This window comes from Solanum dulcamara, chromosome 5 (genome assembly GCF_947179165.1).
Source record: "Solanum dulcamara chromosome 5, daSolDulc1.2, whole genome shotgun sequence".
NCBI classification, from domain to species: Eukaryota; Viridiplantae; Streptophyta; class Magnoliopsida; order Solanales; family Solanaceae; genus Solanum; species Solanum dulcamara.
Genome location: NC_077241.1, coordinates 44,224,914 through 44,243,650, shown reverse-complemented (window position 1 = coordinate 44,243,650; position 18,737 = coordinate 44,224,914). Strand labels below are relative to the sequence as shown.

General features: G+C 35.8%; 1 protein-coding gene across 1 annotated transcript; it reads left to right on the top strand.

Moving 5' to 3' along the window:
* Positions 1-7,066: 7,066 nt before the first annotated feature.
* On the top strand, positions 7,067-17,614 carry LOC129889179 (F-box/LRR-repeat protein 15). Its single transcript, XM_055964377.1, has 17 exons — positions 7,067-7,978; positions 8,451-8,622; positions 8,724-8,856; positions 8,957-9,056; positions 9,135-9,332; positions 9,413-9,683; positions 9,759-9,857; positions 9,954-10,042; positions 10,152-10,251; positions 10,342-10,512; positions 12,080-12,232; positions 12,395-12,555; positions 12,639-12,837; positions 15,500-15,963; positions 16,046-16,109; positions 17,146-17,232; positions 17,349-17,614. The coding sequence occupies exons 1-17, from the start codon at positions 7,569-7,571 to the stop codon at positions 17,427-17,429; spliced, it is 2,952 nt and encodes a 983-aa protein (XP_055820352.1). The 5' UTR covers positions 7,067-7,568; the 3' UTR covers positions 17,430-17,614.
* Positions 17,615-18,737: the final 1,123 nt, after the last annotated feature.

Sequence of the window (18,737 nt, the reverse complement as noted above, 5' to 3'; positions counted from 1 at the left end):
TCACATGAACCTTAGTTGAGTTTTTACATTAATTATTTTATGTATTTTTTTGAGTTAAAGAGTGATATATTTTTCATCATTTAATTGAGAAAGAGTGTGAGCATGCATGAGTCGAATTTTGAGAAGTCACTTAATTATTACTTTGAGCATGAGCATTATTAAGTCTAAATGAGTTGAATATTTATGAATTTAAATATTTATTTTTGAGATTGAGTTGAGAAGTTAAATTATGCTTTAAATGCATTTATTGAGTTGAGAATATAATCGTTTTGAAGAGAAGAGTTGAGTTATTGAGTAAAGTCCAATGAGAGTAAAAGAGTTATTTGAGTACATACATTCATTTGAGATATGAGCATAATAAATATATTTTAGGAAGTAGTACTGAGCATCGATTTAGGTAAGAGTATAAAAAAATTCGAACCCCATAAACTACGTAGCCAGCGCAGGATAGGATCGTGCCGTTCATTCGGGCGACTCTTCATAGTCCCAAAAGAAGACTTTTATATGGATCCAGAGATGATGTGATGTCCCTTACTATAGCAAGGTATTGAACGGTTGTGGCAACAACAACGCTTCATTGTATCATCACTAGCTCATAAGTGATGGTTGTTGATTAGAGAAACTCCTCAAAGAGTAAATATTATTTTTATATCGAGTTGCATTCACTTATTTATATTTTATAAAGTATTATTTTATTCTTATATTTGCATGCTTTATTGAGTTGAATTATCTGACTATTGAGTTCATTGAGTATTCTATAAGTATGTTTCCTTTCAGCTATTTTACATGTCTTACATTTCATGTACAGACATCATTCGATGTTGCATCATTTCATGATGCAGATTTAGGTACTCATGATCGTAGACACTTCAATAAGACTTCTATCCATTAGCAGTTGGTGAGACCTCCTTCCGAGGGCTCCAATTTAGTTAAATTAGTGTATCTACTTTTATGTTATGTTTACTTGAGTAGTCAAGTAGTAATGGGTTTTGTCTCGGCACCTATCACACTTTAGTATAGGCTTCATGGACAGAGTTAGTAAGTAGATTTAGTCTATTCATTTAAATATTTTTAAACATTTATTTGTTATTTATATTAAGCTATTTTCCAGTTTTTGAGTAAAGTATGATTAAGATGTTTTGAGTTATGTATAAATGCTTTAAAGGTTCGCTTATTAAAGCTTTCGCATGTATATTGAGTCCTTAGTTTAGTAGTAAGTCAGGTCAAGGGTTCGCTTGGAACCAACAATATTTTTTGAGTGTCGACCATGTTCAGGGTGTAGGCTCGGGGCGTGACACTGCATTATGGTAGATGGATGATGACCATCTTAAGGGTACGCTCGTCAATGTTTGTGTCGTGTTTGTGATTGAGGTGTTTTATCTAGGATACACGAGTGGAGCAAGTTTGATATGTGAAAACATGATATAAAATTAGATGACTATGTTTGAGACACCTAAGCTCAATTTTTGGACTCTATATGTCTTGTGCTTAATTCATGAATTTATGTTATTACTTGGTTGAGAATATGTGGTGACCCTTTTTGGTTTAAATATATGCCTGGTGTGTGTGAGGTTTTAGTGTATTCCATGCATACATGTGGATGTGTAAAAATTGTTCGGTGTCTATAAAGCAAAATGAATACTGAGTTTTAAAAATTAATAGGCAATTCTTTGGTAGCCTTATTTTGTACCTTCTTTTACCTACCTTGATGTTTGCGCCTAGTTAACTCTATCGAGCCTTTAACCTGTTCTTTTGGCAGCCACATATGAAGCTCATTTCCATTCTTTCATTAGACCAAATTTGATCCATACTCCTAAGCGCTTTAGTTGAATGATGATATGTGTTAAGGAGAAAAGAATGAAGGGGGAAAAGTAGAGTGTGAAGTCTCCATAGGAACTTGTTATAGGTGCTTGAAACTTATGTCTTATTGATAGGGAGTACAAAAATCAAAACCAAAGTGATGAAAAAGAATATAATGAAAGTCAAAAACTCCTTACGATGGGTATGTAAGTTGCTTAAAGAGAGGGAATGAATAAAGAAAATTGAGGACAAGGAAAGAGGTACGAAATAGGTTGTTGGAAGAAGCGTGTGAATAAGAAGTACAATGTATTAAAGCGCTTGGGAACGTGAGTCACTAAACATAACCAAAAACAATCCCTACCCATCCCCTAGCCTACATTACAATCCACAAAGTCCTATTTGATCTTGAACTTACGCAGGCTTAAATTAGTGGAGTATTACACGAAGGGAAAACCTATGGGTCATCTTATGTGCATGAGAATTCTTGTGGGAGAGTGAGCGAAATTCGATTCTAACACCCATTTGTCTGAAATCTTGTGCATGTGTGAATGATTTTGTGTCTCTCTTGTGGTAAGGGCATATGTTTAATGAAGGACAGGTGATTCATACGATCTTTGGACTGAGTATTATGCATAAGTTTGTGAGAGTCAGAGTCAAATTTTTAGGTTAGAATATTTTTGAACTAGTCATTTGTGCTAAATTGATTGCAAAACATGCTTGTTGGAATACATGTTATCTTTATGAGTCGTTGTAGTCTATACTGAAATGCCTTATGTGGAGTAGTTTGTTAGAGTCATCTTGTGCGTAAATGTATGAATTTGTTCGAGGATGAACAAATCTTTAAGTGTGAGGTGGTGATCTTAGGTGTATTTATATGTCGAATATCCAAGTGAACCCATGCTTTTGGTGAGTTTCGAAAGCAAATTCTATGTGGGTCATGGTAGTTTAGTTAAGTTTTCTTGTGTTTTTGCTAACTAGTATGATTAAATTTTTGTAGGGTGGAAATCACACAAAAGGAGCTAAAAAGGACAAAAATGGAATTCAAGCTGAAATCGAAAGTTAAAGGCTATTGATGGAGCAAAGTTGAGGCAAAACAACAGAAGAAGAACCATGTTCGTGTCGCGGACCTAGGTAATCAAATATGGTCTCGCGATATGTTTAGGCAGTAAAGTGCACAATAGCTCCGCATCGTGGAGAAGAGAAAGTATTTCTAAACCTGAAGTGAGGGAATAAGTTCGCAGCACGGACCTTGAAGCTGGAATTTGTCCGCATTTTTCTAAACTCTATAAATAGCCTAGTTTTATTATTTATAAATTTATTCTTTTTTTGATTTCATGAAGTTCCTTTTGGACGACTTATTCTCAAGAACACTAGGGTTCACCTCTACTTTTTCTATCTTTTGAATTCTTCAATATTTTGTAATTAAACTATTGTCATAAATCAAAGCATGAGTAGCTAAATTTTCTAACTCTAGGGTTGTGCCTAAGAGTGATGATTTAATATGAGTTCTTTGGATGAAGATGGATTTTCACTTTAAGTTATTCTTGTATTCTTGCTCTTATTATTTTAATGGCTGATCACCATTAGAATACATTGCTTGACTATTTTTAAACTTGTGATAGGAATAGAGGATAGAACGAGGAATGCAAGGAATGTGTTCATTCTAGGTTAAAACTTAGAGTGTTTCATATCTAGGATAGAGATATACCTAGTATACCGTGTTTGGTTACGAAACAAGAAGATAGCTTAATGTTCCATAGTTGGTCTATGTTCATCTTCGTTCAATGATGTAGTTAGATTGTCAATTGTGGTAGGCGATTAGAGGTTGAGGGACCATGATCGTACAATTAACCTTGTAATTCAATAGCTTGATAACCCATCAGATTCTAAAGTAAGGAGAATTATGCATGAACTCATGCTAAGCGGCAACCCTGAAATTTCTTTAATCCTTGACATCTCCACGTGAAATTGAATCATTAATTAGTAGCTTTAACTTAGTTGATTACTTTCAGTTATTAGAATAATAAATCAATCAATCAAAACTATTTAACTCACTTTCATTTAATTTTCAATTACATCGAGAATCAAGTATTTGCTAGACTAAAGTCCTTTGGGTTCGATATTTGGGTCAAAAAAGGCACTATATTAATTGGTTGACCGTGTAACCTTGTGTGTGCTATTGATAGCAACAAGTTTTTGTGTCCTAAATTGTCCAATATCAATTTGTCGCGGGTGCTAAAATCTAAACTTGAAAGAAAACATTGTACCTGCACTAGATCGACAAAACACTAATACAAAACTATCCATCGTCGATCTAATGCATGTGCATAACAGTGCATTGATAGAAAAAAGACCAAAAATTAATTTTGCGCTGAACCTGTATCTCGAAGGCAGACATCAATCCAACGCAAGTCAAGTATGACTGGAGATTCTTCAATTTTGACCCATATGAAATTTTGACTGCAAAGACCATAGGTTGAAAACCCTTCTTCTTCCTCCTTAACTCACCACTCTCCCACTTCCTCTCCCCACTTCCTTCCACTTCTCCACAAAACCTCTCCACTTCCATTCTCCCTTTTTCTCCCATAAATCCTCTTATTATGACACTCTTCTCACACACAAACTCCATGTCTCTCTATATTTTCCAGATTGAAGGTCTTAAACCTCCTTTGGGATTGATTTCAAGTTCTTTATTAAAGACTCAAAGCTTTAAGCTCACTCCTCATCAACTATTTGGTACGTTGCTTTATTTTTCTAGTTTCAAGCTTTAATAACTTCATATTTTGAGAATGATTCCATGCTTAGTTGAGTTTTCCAAATTTCGATTTTTGTTAGATGAAAATGGGGCTAATGTGCTTCTAAAGTGTATATTTGGGTTGAATGTGCTTGATATTGTGAGAGTGCATATTGTGAATCTTACTTGAAAGCTTGAAATTTTAGTTGGAAGTAAAGTTTGAGTAACCCATTTGAGCTTATGTAGTGCATGAATTGGCCCTATGATGGATTAGGTGGCATCCTTCCTAAGGGGAAATTCATCATTATGTGAATTCTTTTCATTTTGGCTGAAATCTCATGTGAATAGCATCTATAGTCGTTGTAAGAATGCAACAAAATATTTCTATCATGTGGTGAGGTTATGTATTGCAAATGAGTAGAGTGTTTGTTCTTGAATGTGCTTGTGTTGCTTGACAATTTCCACTGATAGACGGGATGAGATGTCCTTCTTAAGAAAAATCATCAAGTTAGTTTAATATTGTTTTGTGAATCTTTCGAGGAAGTTTAAGTACTCGTTGGATGAATTTGTCAAATTTTTGAACTTGAAAAGGGGACCTTTGGTCGAAGTGATCGTTGTGGGGTATGGGTGTTGAATGGATGTTGCCCTGCATTTCGCAGATACATTGAACTTGCGTTTAAATCGATGGTGAGCGATTTTACAACTGTGAACCGAGTTCCTTCTGATCTCTGAAATATTGAAATCCTTCTTGTATTTAGCTCTTTTTATTTTGTTAACTCCTTTTAGTCGTTTATTTTATTCTCTAATAAAAAATACAAAAATATGTTGTTTGTTTAGTGTTTGTCTCACACTTTTTTTGCAGACCATGATTCATAGAAAGCACACAGCTGACAAGCTTGGGCGGAAAGCATCCTCCTCTAAGAGTAAATGCAAAAAACAAGAGTTCTCAAGATCCAGGTGATGAGGAGGATAACATAAAATTCTATATCGAGGGTATGAAGGAATACTACACCCTATAGAAAGTCACCCCAAACAGTTACACCAGAGAAAAAGTTCAATTTGACATGGTTGGAGGATGAGTTTTCTTTCATAGCCCAATAGTTCTGGGATAGAGATGGATTTCCCTTAGTGAATTTACTGGATGCTTATTTTCTCAATATGATTTTTGAATTTTATGCCTCTTACCAAGTGAGACAAGATGTGATGCAACTTAGAGGAAAGATTGAGGATTTCCCTTGTTTGTCGGCTCTGAGTGAGAGGTGCAGAAGTGATATTATTCCACCGGCTATCAACTCCTTATTTTGGGATGAGCCTGTTGGCCCCGGATTTTTGTTTGTAGAGAAAATTGCTTCCAAAAGCAGTCAACTCCAATGGGTGGCTATCACTATTGTTTCAGGCTAGTCTACCTGAGCTATGATAGGTGGTGAGATTAGACAATAAGATTTATTGTTTGAATCCAAACTATGACTTGACTTTGTGTATGCCCGACTCATGCCCTCCAAGAACAATTAGACAGTGCCTAACGAAGCTGTTATTCTCATCACCTATAATCATACAACATTCTTAGCTTTCTGACAATTACAAAGACAATATAAGAAACAAAAAGGCTATTTCCAAAGTATACAAACATACAACATAGCAAACTCATCACGAAAGCAAGTAAAGTCATAAGATAATACAGATGTTTTGAATTACTTAACACACACACATATATACACATATATATGTTCTTATCAAATGTGGTATTAACCTCGACAGAGGTTCAATCTTTGGAAGGAGAATATTTTTTTGTTTTTTATTTGAAGTCACCTCTCAGAGATAGTTTTGAGAATTTTAACAATACATTCATCACTGTGTCCTTTTGTTGCTATATAATTCAAAATCTGAAAAAGTTCTTCATTTGAAATCGGATACCGTAGCACCCAATAACAAATTTTAGGTGTTTTGAGATGAAATTTACTCAATATTTTGAGTATTTCTAGCACAAATAACATATAGGAAGTTAGAAATTATCATTTTCAAACTTCAATGGGAGCTCAAATCTAGAACATGGAAAAATAAAGCATCTTACCTCTTTTTTTGTCTATCTTCAATGATTTCTTGAGAAAGTTGACCTCTGCTTGGATACTGCATGGCCAACAATCTAAATTCCTTCATCGAAAGTTATCGAAGAAGACGAAGAACCCATAAATTGCTATCCTTGAGACATTCACCAATTCAATTGCTTATTTATTTTTGTCTATATTTGTTTTTATCTTTGTTTTCTTTTGAATTAGGTCGAACCTTGTTTTGGAACAAATTTATTTTTCTTATTTAATAATAAAATGAGACCTCAAGGTCTCACTTTAATTCAAAAACAACAAAAAAAATTCACTATGTATCACTTACCAAAATTCAAAAAATATTTAATTCTTATATTCATATTCAAACAATATTATAACTTTAAATATCAATTTTACAATTTCCCTATTGAAACTCTTCAAAGGAAAAAAAGGTAAAGGTTATATAAATTTCACCTCGTCAATATTTGTAATATTTGATTTCTGAGAGATAAAGTGGTGAAATAGACATATAGAAGGGGAAAAAGTAACCACCTCCGTTGCCTTGATTATTTTTCCCACAAATCTCCATTTCGCCGATCTTTCCAAAACTCAATCCCAGAAAAGCGTCACCACTACCAGCCTTCGATCCTTCGAAAGATCCGATCAGATCTCTCTTTCTTCCTCTCACTGCACTTCTCATACTGTTTTCTTTCTCTGTATATCTATATATACCCATATCTATTATTTTCTGCTACTCCATTTTCCGGTTTGTCGATGATTCTTGAACAAGAATTTGTTAGATTCTCTGAACTACGTAATTTTGTTCTATCTTGTGAAAAAGGAGTCGTTTTGGTGTGAGTTGTTGAAAAGTTAGGGTTTTTTGGGAGGAAACTTTTAGATCGTGAGTTAGGGTTTCTGAAGATCAGAAATTGATAAAATTTGAGGTTTTATAATTAATATTTTTGCTTTCTTGGTGTGTTGTGAGTGGGTGTATGAGGATTTGGTGTTGTTTATGTTTTGGAGAAGAAGAAGAAGATAATAAGAAGGGCTACAAGAGTATGAGGGACCCGATATTTGGGAATAACGGCGAGGAATCGCCAGATGAAAATTCGGCATTTGACTGGAGGAATGTTTTTGACGGTGTCAATGTCGCGGCAGCTGTGAGGCCGCACGTGGGCGCTGCAGATAATGTTGGTGTTGCGCGGAATGAGGAGATTGATTTTGACAGCAACTGGTTATTCAGTGAAGTGGAGGTGAGGAATGAGAATTATAGTGGTGAGAGAATGTTGAATGTTAATTTGAATTTGGGGTTGAGTGGAGAGGCTTCATCCTCAACAGTGCTGAAAGAGGATTCTGATCGTGATACCTGTAGTAAAAGGCCCAAAGTTAACTCCTTTTCGCTGTAAGACCAGCTACTGCACCTTCATTTATAGTAATTTTTTGTTTCAATTAGTCAAATTATTGAATATTGGAGTGAAGTCGGCCATAGTAGAGAATGAATACAGAATTCATTTAGGCTACCCAAAAAATTACAGAGGATCAGATGTTGTTATAAGGCCGGCTCACTAATTCAATACTCTTAAGAGCCCCTCAAATTATTTCTCGTGTTGTACATTTTTACATGTGGTCAAGAGTGTTTCAGAGTTCACTGAGTTTTGGAGAAAGTACATTCTCGCATAATTCTTCTAGAAAAAAAGAACATATTAATATTAATTAGAATTATTTCTAATGCTTCTTATATTTGGAATTTCAAAAGCTTAACCTAAAATAGAATTTTACTCTTTAATTTGATATAAACAAATTGTCTTTTGAAGTAAGCCCTAAATGCAGGCCAATAACTCAAAAATGAAGACTGATTTATTAATATTTTGCAGGGATTGGGACAATCACTTGTTGCAGGAAACCAGTTTTCTATGTCCAATGAACGAGGCTGTTGTAGATGTGAGTTTATCAAACTTACTTGGTGCAACAGATGATGAGGGGAAAGATACCAAAATGGAGGATTTCGATGTGCGGATGGATCTTACTGATGACTTGTTGCATATGGTATTTACTAGTTGCCGCATCCGCTCCTTCTGAGTTGCTTGATCAATATTTATCTCTACTAAGTTTCTGATTAAGGAAATATATGCCCCATCTGTTGCTAGGTATTCTCCTTTTTGGACCATATTGATCTTTGTCGAGCTGCAAGTGTTTGTAACCAGTGGAGAGCAGCTAGCTCTCACGAAGACTTTTGGCGGTATCTCAATTTTGAGAACAAGCAGATTTCCTCAAACCAATGTGAGTATCTTGTCCTCATATCTATTCCTTGCACACTACTAAGATCACTTCACATAAACTCATGTTTCAATTAATTGCAACTTTTTGTTATGTATGGTAGTTGAGGACATGTGTCGGCGATACCCAAATGCAACAACAATCAACTTATATGGAACTCCTAATATTCACCCTCTAGCAATGAAAGCTGTTTCTTCATTAAGGTAATAGTTTTTTATGTTGTTGGCACTACTTTAGGAATCACTATAAGTGACTAATTTGATACATTTCATTGTTACCAGAAATCTTGAGACTCTGACATTGGGCAGAGGTCAATTGGGGGAAACATTTTTTCAAGCCTTAACAGATTGCCACGTGTTGAAGAATTTGACCATTAATGATGCCACTCTTGGAAATGGCATTCAAGAGATACCAATTTATCATGATAGCTTGTGTGTTCTGCAGCTCGTGAAATGTCGTGTGCTTCGAGTTTCTATCAGGTTGTATAATGTTGGTCCACAATGTTATATTGTTAAAGTAGTTATCATCCAATTGTGCTTAATTGTTGTTATTCTTACAGATGTCCGCAACTTGAAACTTTGTCACTTAAGCGAAGTAGCATGCCACATGCGGTGCTTAATTGCCCTCTTTTACATGACCTTGATATAGCTTCATGTCACAAACTTTCCGACGCTGCTATTCGTTCGGCAGCCACAGCATGCCCTCTTTTAGAATATTTGGATATGTCAAATTGTTCATGCGTCAGTGATGAAACACTACGTGACATAGCTCAAACTTGTGGAAATCTTCGAGTTTTGGATGCTTCGTACTGCCCAAACATTTCTCTTGAGGTATGTTCATTAAATTTACATATTACCTGAAATTGGCATAGTTGGTTTAGACTTAACACTTGTTCCTTGTTGAAGTCTGTGAGGCTGGTTATGCTGACTGTTCTCAAGCTTCATAGTTGTGAGGGCATAACATCAGCTTCCATGGCTGCCATAGCCCACAGCTATATGTTAGAGGTTTGAGTCTTTCCTCACCCTTTTCATACTGGTAGCCATGCTGTGATCAGGAGTCCCTAAATCTCATATTGAACTGTGAATTTCACTTCTTTTCAGGTTCTGGAGCTTGATAATTGCAGTTTATTGACATCAGTGTCCTTGGATCTTCCTCGCCTTCAGAACATCAGACTAGTACATTGTCGCAAGTATGATACAGGCTTTATGGTTTCCCTATCAAGTCTCAAGGAAATTTCTTTCCATACCTTAATTGCTGTCACTCTTTTGTGCACTTACCTACTGTTTATATTGAAACAGGTTTATTGACCTTAACTTGCATTGTGGAATGTTATCATCAATTACTGTTTCTAATTGCCCACTGCTCCAACGAATCAATATAACTTCAAGTTCACTCAAAGTAAGTTTGTTCTATATCTTGTCAACTTATTTTATTGACTAGAATTATTCTATTCATTGGATAATGGTTCTCCCCTTTATCATTCCACAGAAATTAGTTTTGCAGAAGCAGGAAAGCTTGACAACAATTGCATTACAGTGTCCCAATTTGCTAGAAGTCGACCTTACTGAGTGCGAAACGCTTACCAATTCTATCTGTGAAGTTTTCAGCGATGGTGGTGGCTGTCCTGTGCTTAAATCCTTAGTTCTAGATAATTGTGAGGTTAGCAATTTTAGTTCCCCGTTGTTAAGTTGTGCATTCTTGGTTGTTAACTAGAGGACGTGTTGCTGAACATGTTTTTTCTACATCTAATTACGATATGTATGATCTCTACTTAGTTTTGCTAGTCAACAAAAGGTGGTTCTCTCAAAATCTTGGCAGTTGATGTGTGTGGAGTCACATTTATTATTAAGAGCTTACTTTTGTCCTCACCTTTGTCAATGTGGTTATGGACCTATGATCATAGTGCCATTTTTGCTTTTCTTGTAACAGAAACATGGGAATAATTTTTCTTATGCATATTTCCAAGTAGATAAATCTAATACTGAAAATTCTCACAATCAGGTATTTTAATGAGTAATCATGAAAGATGATATTCGTGACTCTTGAATGATTGTGTTAATTTTGACCATGTCAGAATGAACCAAAGTACTCAAGTGTACTGACTGTTGTGTCAGCTGGTTATGCTTTTCTTCTTTACAATAAGCCATGGAAGCTGTGCTACTGGGTGCACTTAGGGCTCGTTTGGTACGGGGGATAAGGGATAGCCAATCCTAGGATTAGTTTTAGGATTGTAGTGTTATTTTTATCCCACATTGGGGGTGGAATAACAAATCCCAGGATAACTTGTTGCGAGACTCCCCTTCAATTTCTCACCGAAGTTAAAAAAAATATTAAAATTGTTCAGACGTGAAGTGGGAAAGATGAAAAGTTCTAATTCCCTTGTTTTGGCATTAAGAATAGTGATTATGTATCCCGTGATTAACCAGTAGTATTTATTTTTTACTCACATTTCTAAATTGACTTGACGTATTTTTATCTTATCAAAAAAAATAATATATTAGGGTAAACGTCTTTCTTGATATCATAAGTTCTAAGTTACTAACAACATTTTGATTATATATGAGATTGTTCCTAAGGGGAAGATTTAAGCTGAAGTAGAAAATGAGAATTATTACCCGGACAGAAGAAGAAAATAGTTCACCTTTTTTCCTGATTCAATGCTAGAGCTGAAGTCGCCCCATTTCAAAAAAATGTCAAAGAAGAATTTTCTTTTGAAGCTTGAAGAAAATATGTACTCCTCTAAGAAAATCAAGGCTTAATTAGGTTTCACATTGCAGTTTTTGATAGATAAACTGATAGATGTTCAAAATAATGAACTAAATTTGTCAACATTGTTGTAGACTATTGAAGAAATGTCAGAACAAATCAACTTTTATATTTCGGTTATCCCCTCTCCCTTCCCCCTCTCCCTCTTCCCGGGAAAAGGGGGGGACTGGGTGTGTGTGAGAGAGAGAGAGAGAGAGAGAGAGTAATATGTTCAAGTTGCACTCTCTCAGGAAAAAGGGGCTGAGGGAAAGGAAGAAGTTTCCATTGTTTTAAAATGGGTCCTGATAAGCATTCACCTTCTGTGTTCTGTTTTCTAACACCTATTCAGAAAAGATTTTTTTCATATATTGAAAGAGAATAATGATATATTTCTGCCTATTCAACTTGAAAGATCCTGCTGTATCTATGTTACATTTGTATGTTTATGGTCTAAATCTAATTGTGGTCTTCTCTTTTTCAGAGCTTGACACTTGTGGCTTTCTGCAGCACTTCGTTGGTTTCTCTTTCACTTGCTGGTTGCCGTGCTTTAATTTCTCTTGAACTTAGGTGCCCATATCTTGAACAAGTCTCTTTAGATGGTTGTGATCATCTTGAAGTAGCATCATTTTGCCCAGTAAGTGATCATAGGCTCCTTCCTCTTTTCTTTATATCCTCTTTGGGTTTGAGACTGGAGTTTTATGTTCACCTGCTGATTTTATGATTGTTAATTTGTGGCACATGCATTTTTATCTTTATTTATACCCAAATGGTTGATGAATGTGTTTTCTTATTGCAGGTTGGTCTTAGGTCACTGAATCTTGGTATATGCCCCAAAATGAATATGCTCCATATTGAAGCTCCACAAATGGCTTCACTTGAGTTGAAGGGCTGTGGTGTGCTGTCTGAAGCATCTATTAATTGCCCCCTGTTAACCTCGTTTGATGCTTCATTCTGCAGGTTGCTTACTTTCTCGCAACTGTCACATGTGCATATTTGTTTTAGTTCTTTCATGTCTCATTAATTTCTTTCCATATATGCAGCCAACTCAAGGATGACTGTTTATCTGCAACGACTTCGTCATGCCCTCTCATCGAGTCATTAGTATTAATGTCATGTCCATCTGTTGGCTGTGATGGACTCCTCTCTTTGCAGTCCCTCCCAAACTTGACCTACCTTGATCTATCCTATACGTTTTTGGTTACCTTGCAACCTGTTTATGAATCATGCTTGCGGTTAAAGGTAACTTCTATCATCTAAGTATATAATCACTTTCTCCACTACAGTGGGAAGTTAGATGAACTTGATTTAACATGCTCTATTTTGTGGAGAAAAGTTATGCCTATTTATCCAGTCTGGACTTGCACTCGTCTAGATATATGGGCCACTTTCCTATTTTTTTTCTATGATATCAAAAGGATGGGTTGGCTTAAGTTTGTGCTGGTCAAAATACCTAATTACTACAGAATTTACTCATGTTAAGATGGGATGAACACTGGGTCATAAGCTAATAACTTTAATCTCTCTTTTTCCTTTTTCTATTTCTGTTCTTCTCCCTTTTTTCCAATTTCAGTAAAAGCTAAAACACATGGATGCAAGTAACAATCTGTGAATCAGTTTGGAATGATTGGAAGTTTCACTTCAGCAGAACTGATTCTATTTTGACTATAAGAATTTAATAATCGTTGTTTTGCCCATGTTTTTGAGAAACTAGAAGTGTTCTTTTCCTTCAGTTTTTTGGCAGTTAATGGTGTTCGGCCAATCTTCTTGAAAATAAAATGTGATTTTTAGTACCATAAGCTGTTTCTCTGCTGTGGCGAAGAAGTCAAATTTGAAGCTTCTCATTCAGCAGAAGCAGAACCAAAAGCTTAATTTTTCAAGAAAATACTATTATAATTTTCTCACCAAATTATCCCACAGTACTGACAAGTGACAACTATATTGATTTAAAAAGGGCAGCCCGGTGCATTAAACTCGTGTTGTGCACGGGCGTGAAAGGGCCAGGCCTCTAGGGTCTACTATATGCAGCTTTACCCTGCATTTCTGCTTGAGGCTTTTCCTACAGCTCGAACCCGTGACCTCCTGGTCACATGGAACCAACTTTACCAGTTACGCTAAGGCTATCCTTCGCAACTGTATTGATTTATTTAATCGAAAAAGCATTTCTGTTTTCAAACTGAATCATCAGCTGTGTACAAAGAACAAGTAAATTAAACCAATGCATTAGTTCAAGCGTAAGTGATAACACAGATTTAAAGTAACATCAGTAGAATAGAAAGCTATCATGGATACCAGAAAACTGTAGAAAAAAAGAAGTAAAGCAGTTCACAGAAGGTCAAAAAAGAGTCATTACGAGAGGAAATGAACTCAAAAAGAGGAAAAGGAAAAATCACAACTGTAACCAGACCTGGAGTCTCTTTAAACTCACGTTTTATACTGTCAAAAAGTTCTAAAGCTGTCTGAATAAACAACTCTGAGAAAGGATCTAGCTTATCCAAGACATGTTGCCTTGTAAAGAGCTACGAAACAGCTAAAAGACGCTTAGTCTTTAGCTTTTACTATCAACAGGTGGAGCTGGAACAACAAACTGTAAATAGCAACCAGAAAACTAGTAAGAGGTTGCCATTTTGCATTGAAAATAAGTCTAGTTGTGGAGGGCAAGGGAAAGAGAGTCAACGAAGTATAGAATAAGATTGTAAATTGTAGGGTTTCTAAAATCTACAATTATATTAGCTGCAAATGGAGTAGGATAGTTAATGCCATTCGAGGTCTGATGATGTTGTCTGTCTGTTCTCAAATAGTTCTGTGCTTGAAATCAACAAGCAGAGGATAATTATCACCCAGTTGGTTGGGTTGTTTATTAATGCACTTGTTAAATATTATGAAACTGTAGACTAGAATTGCCACCTTTACTCTTTTTCATTATCGTACCTCCTTTTTAGATCCTTGAAGATGGATGTCCTGGAATTGTGGAAGTTTAATGTGGAGATCCAGTTGCTTTAGGCATTCTATCGTTCTTTTTTTATTTTGAAGCAGTCACATCTGCATATTTCTACTTTCTGCTTGATGCTTTAATTTGTCCATTGGGATCCAATGTTTGGCATTGTCTGATGCCTCAATTTGTTTCAGTGCAAGGGCTTGAGTTCCTTGTATGCAGAGTTTCTATGGCTATATCTGAAATTTTCTGGGGTGTCGACGCCCCAGTTAGGAGGTGCGAGCGGTTGGATTTGGGGGCTATGCGGAGGGGTAGGGGTAGACCGAAAAAGTATTGAAGAGAGGTGATTAGACAAGATATGGTGCTACTCCATATCACCGAGGACATGACCTTAAATAGAAAGGAGTGGAGGTCGCGGATTAGGGTAGAAGACTAGTAGGGATAGAATGGTGTCTTGCCGTATGTCAGTTTAGGGAGGTCGTAGGTCTAGGCGTGCCTTTATAGTTATGTTGTTATTGCCTTTGATTATCTCATTACTTTGCTATCGTTATTGTTCTTGTCTTGTAAAATTTGCATTTTTTTATTTTTATGTTATTTTATTTTTTTATTTTTATTTTTTTATGCTATATATATTGTTTTTTTCTTGAACTTGAAACTGTGACTTTTGAGCCGAGGGTCTTTCAGAAACAACCTTTCTATCTCCATGAGGTAGCGCTAAGGTCTACGTATGCCTTACCCTCCTCAGACCCTACTTGTGGGATTTCACTGGGTATGTTGTTGTTGTAGTTTAGCAACACAATCGTGTTTCTCTTTCTAGCTGCACTAGGCACAGCCTTGTTGCTTTTGGGATTATTTTTTTGGATCTATATGATACATTGATGGGCTTTTTTTTCTTACTGCCCCTCCCCCCTCCTCCTTTTTTTCCTTTCTCTTTTGCCTCTCTAAGCGTATATATGTGTTCTGTTGTAGGTCCTAAAGTTGCAAGCATGCAAGTATCTCACTGATACATCTTTGGAACCTCTCTATAAAGAAAATGCTCTCCCAGCCCTTTGTGAGTTGGATTTGTCGTATGGGACCTTATGCCAATCAGCCATAGAGGAATTGCTTGCTTGCTGCACACATTTGAGTCATGTCAGCTTGAATGGATGTATTAATATGCATGATTTAAATTGGGGATTAACTGGTGACCAACTGTCGCATATACCCAGTGTTAGTATAGCACCTCATGGATCTTCCTTGGGAGAACACCAATTGCCAAATGAACAACCAAAGCGTTTGCTAGAAAACCTAAATTGTGTAGGTTGCCCAAATATAAAAAAAGTGGTTATTCCAATGGCACAAGGTTTCCTTTTGTCATCACTAAACCTTTCCCTGTCTGCGAATTTGAAGGAGGTCGATATAGCTTGTTACAACTTGTGCGTTCTCAATTTGAGGTATGATTTCATAGGTAAATTATGCATCAATGGCTTTATTTTCTTGATCAAAGTTGTTGCGTAATTATCTTCCTTTGCTCAGCAATTGTTGTTCATTGGAATCATTGCAATTGGAATGTCCAAGATTGAGTAGCCTCTTTCTTCAGGTATTCTTGTTTCTTCTATTTTTCATATCCTTCGCTGGATTTTTAGTTGTTGTAGTGGTAGCTTTGCTGCAAAAGTGTTCAGTCTTTATCATTTTGCTTCTTTTGCCCCCCCCCCCCAGAGATGGGTAATAGTTCTTACTGTAGCACGAAGGATGTGCAAACTGTACTACCATAATGTAGCAAAAAGAAAACGTCAGTCCCCTTCCTACCCTTGTAGGGACTTTATGAGTTCTATCAATGATTAACTTCATTTACAATTTCCTTTTTACACCAAAGACTACTCATTTAGGATAGGAGGATCCTCCTTGGTCCATTTTACGAAACATTCTTGTCTGCCTCTGGTCCAGTAGGTTGGTATGAAAAACATGTGTGCCCTTAAGCTTGATATTCTGTAGAGAGCACTTACACTCCTAATTAAGTTTGCTAAATGAGATTGTATTATAAGATCTAATAGCTAGCTGCATATTGTCTAAGGAATACTCAAATTACACAGTTGTCTACTAAAATAACAAGTAATCCTAATACTCTTCATGGTCTTCCTAGGCATTAATGTGGATAGATAATAAACATTTTTCAAATTTGGAAGTGTTAGTAGTCCTTAGGAGTGGCATGTAGTTTGGGGGCATCTTGCCTCTATTTCTTGGAGCATGATGTACTTGGGTTAAAATTACTGAAAGGAGAATTTGAATTCTTTAACTCTGGTGCTTATTTGCTTGAAATATTGGAACTGCAAGTGAACTCAAGTCTTCGTTCTTCTTTAGAAAAAGATTTTGCTTTCTCTGAGCTGTATTTCCGCTGTTGCTTCTATGAATTACACGCCTTAGGCTTACCTTTCCTTGACCTTTACATAGCACTTTCCAGTGTAGAGCTCGTGAAATCAATTGCCTGCCTTTCTATCACGTTTCATTAAAAACAACTTTGATGAACTCCCTTGAAAAATCATTGGCACACCCATAAGGTGCTTGTGCAATTGAAATACTTGTGACACAATTGTGCTGTGGAGTTATTCTGTACTCTTGCTTTTGTTGTCCTACAGTCCTGCAACATTGATGAGGAAGCTGTCGAATCTTCCATATCACGATGTACGATGCTTGAGACGCTTGATGTACGCTTTTGTCTCAAGGTCAGGAACACTTCTGATGCTAAGAATATGACCTGTATTGATTTGTTATGTATTATTTTATTGATACAAGCTCCTTTGTGGATTTGCTCATAATCCTTTTTGCCATTTCTTAACAGATTTGTCCACTGAGCATGACGAGGTTGCGGGTTGCATGTCCCAGTTTGAAACGCATCTTCAGCAGCCTAGTCCCATCGTGAGGCAAAATGAAATATTTGATATGTTTGTGTAGGCTGGCTATTGACATGTTTAACTATAGAGGTTCATATTTTATGTACAGTTAGTTATTTATGTTATGATTGGTGAACGTACAACGAGCTTCATACATGTAGTACCTTAATGTTTTGGCGTTGGCTTGCATATTATATGATTTGGTTAGCGCACTTGATACAACCTTATTTCGATTTTATGGATAAAGAAAATAAACTAGAACTTGTAAAGGGAAATATTAGTTAATAGTGGGCTGCTTGCCCTTTTTAGAAAGGGGGAAAACCGCATGTTGTCAAGTCTAAAGTGTTAATAACTTTTAGTTGACCTAAAAATAAGCTTACAAAAAATAGCCCTGAAAGTGTAGCCAGTTGGCTTATATTCTTTTCTGCGACTGGCTGTAACCTTTTATTAATAAATTCTTATAATTTCAACTTTCAAATTTGGTTCTGAATTCCTAACTTCAGTTTTAAGAATACAGTAGAAACTCTTTAAAATAATACTCAGGCAAGCTTATTTGTAAAAATTTCTTTTCACACCATATAAGCAGAATACATATACATACAAGAAAATGCAATTAAGCTTTAAGCATCATTTGTCAACGTTCTTGACGTTCAATTATTGGTTGGTTGCTTCTTAAAGTATAAAAATCTATCGTATTCCAATTAACTATTATCTAAGAACTTTTTTTCTTGATCTTGTTTGCTATAAATTACTACTCTAAGATAATATTTTTCGTTGGTCTTGATTTGGGCTAGTGAGAAAAATCATCAATAAGATAAGATAATATTTTTTCAGAAAACTTCTATATAAACTAGATAGTTATGCTGTGCATAGAACGGGCCCAACATTTATACTCTTAAGTGGCTGTTTTACAAATAACTTGATCCTATTATTAGTTGAGTATATTGACCATTGTATTGATCTAAAGTTGGACCAACAAGGAAACAAAGAAAGATGTACTTGGAAATGTTGTCTCCATAATGATTTGTTGGCAAGCAGTTGATTTGGGATATTAAGCAATTCCCATACAATGTATGTCACTACAACAGCATACATAGCTTGTATGATCCCAACGAAAATTAAAACAATTTAGCGCTCAATCAAAGTTCAGGCCTACCAAAATCATGTGTATCATTAAAAAAAATAGCAGTCACAACTATTCACCTATCATTCAGATAGTCCACAAAATCGAAACCCTCCAAAATTGCTATTATAGCATATGAAACCACAATTGAAGATAACATTATATCTGGCCATGAAATTTTGCATATTTCATAAGGTGAGCTTCAGAAAGGAAA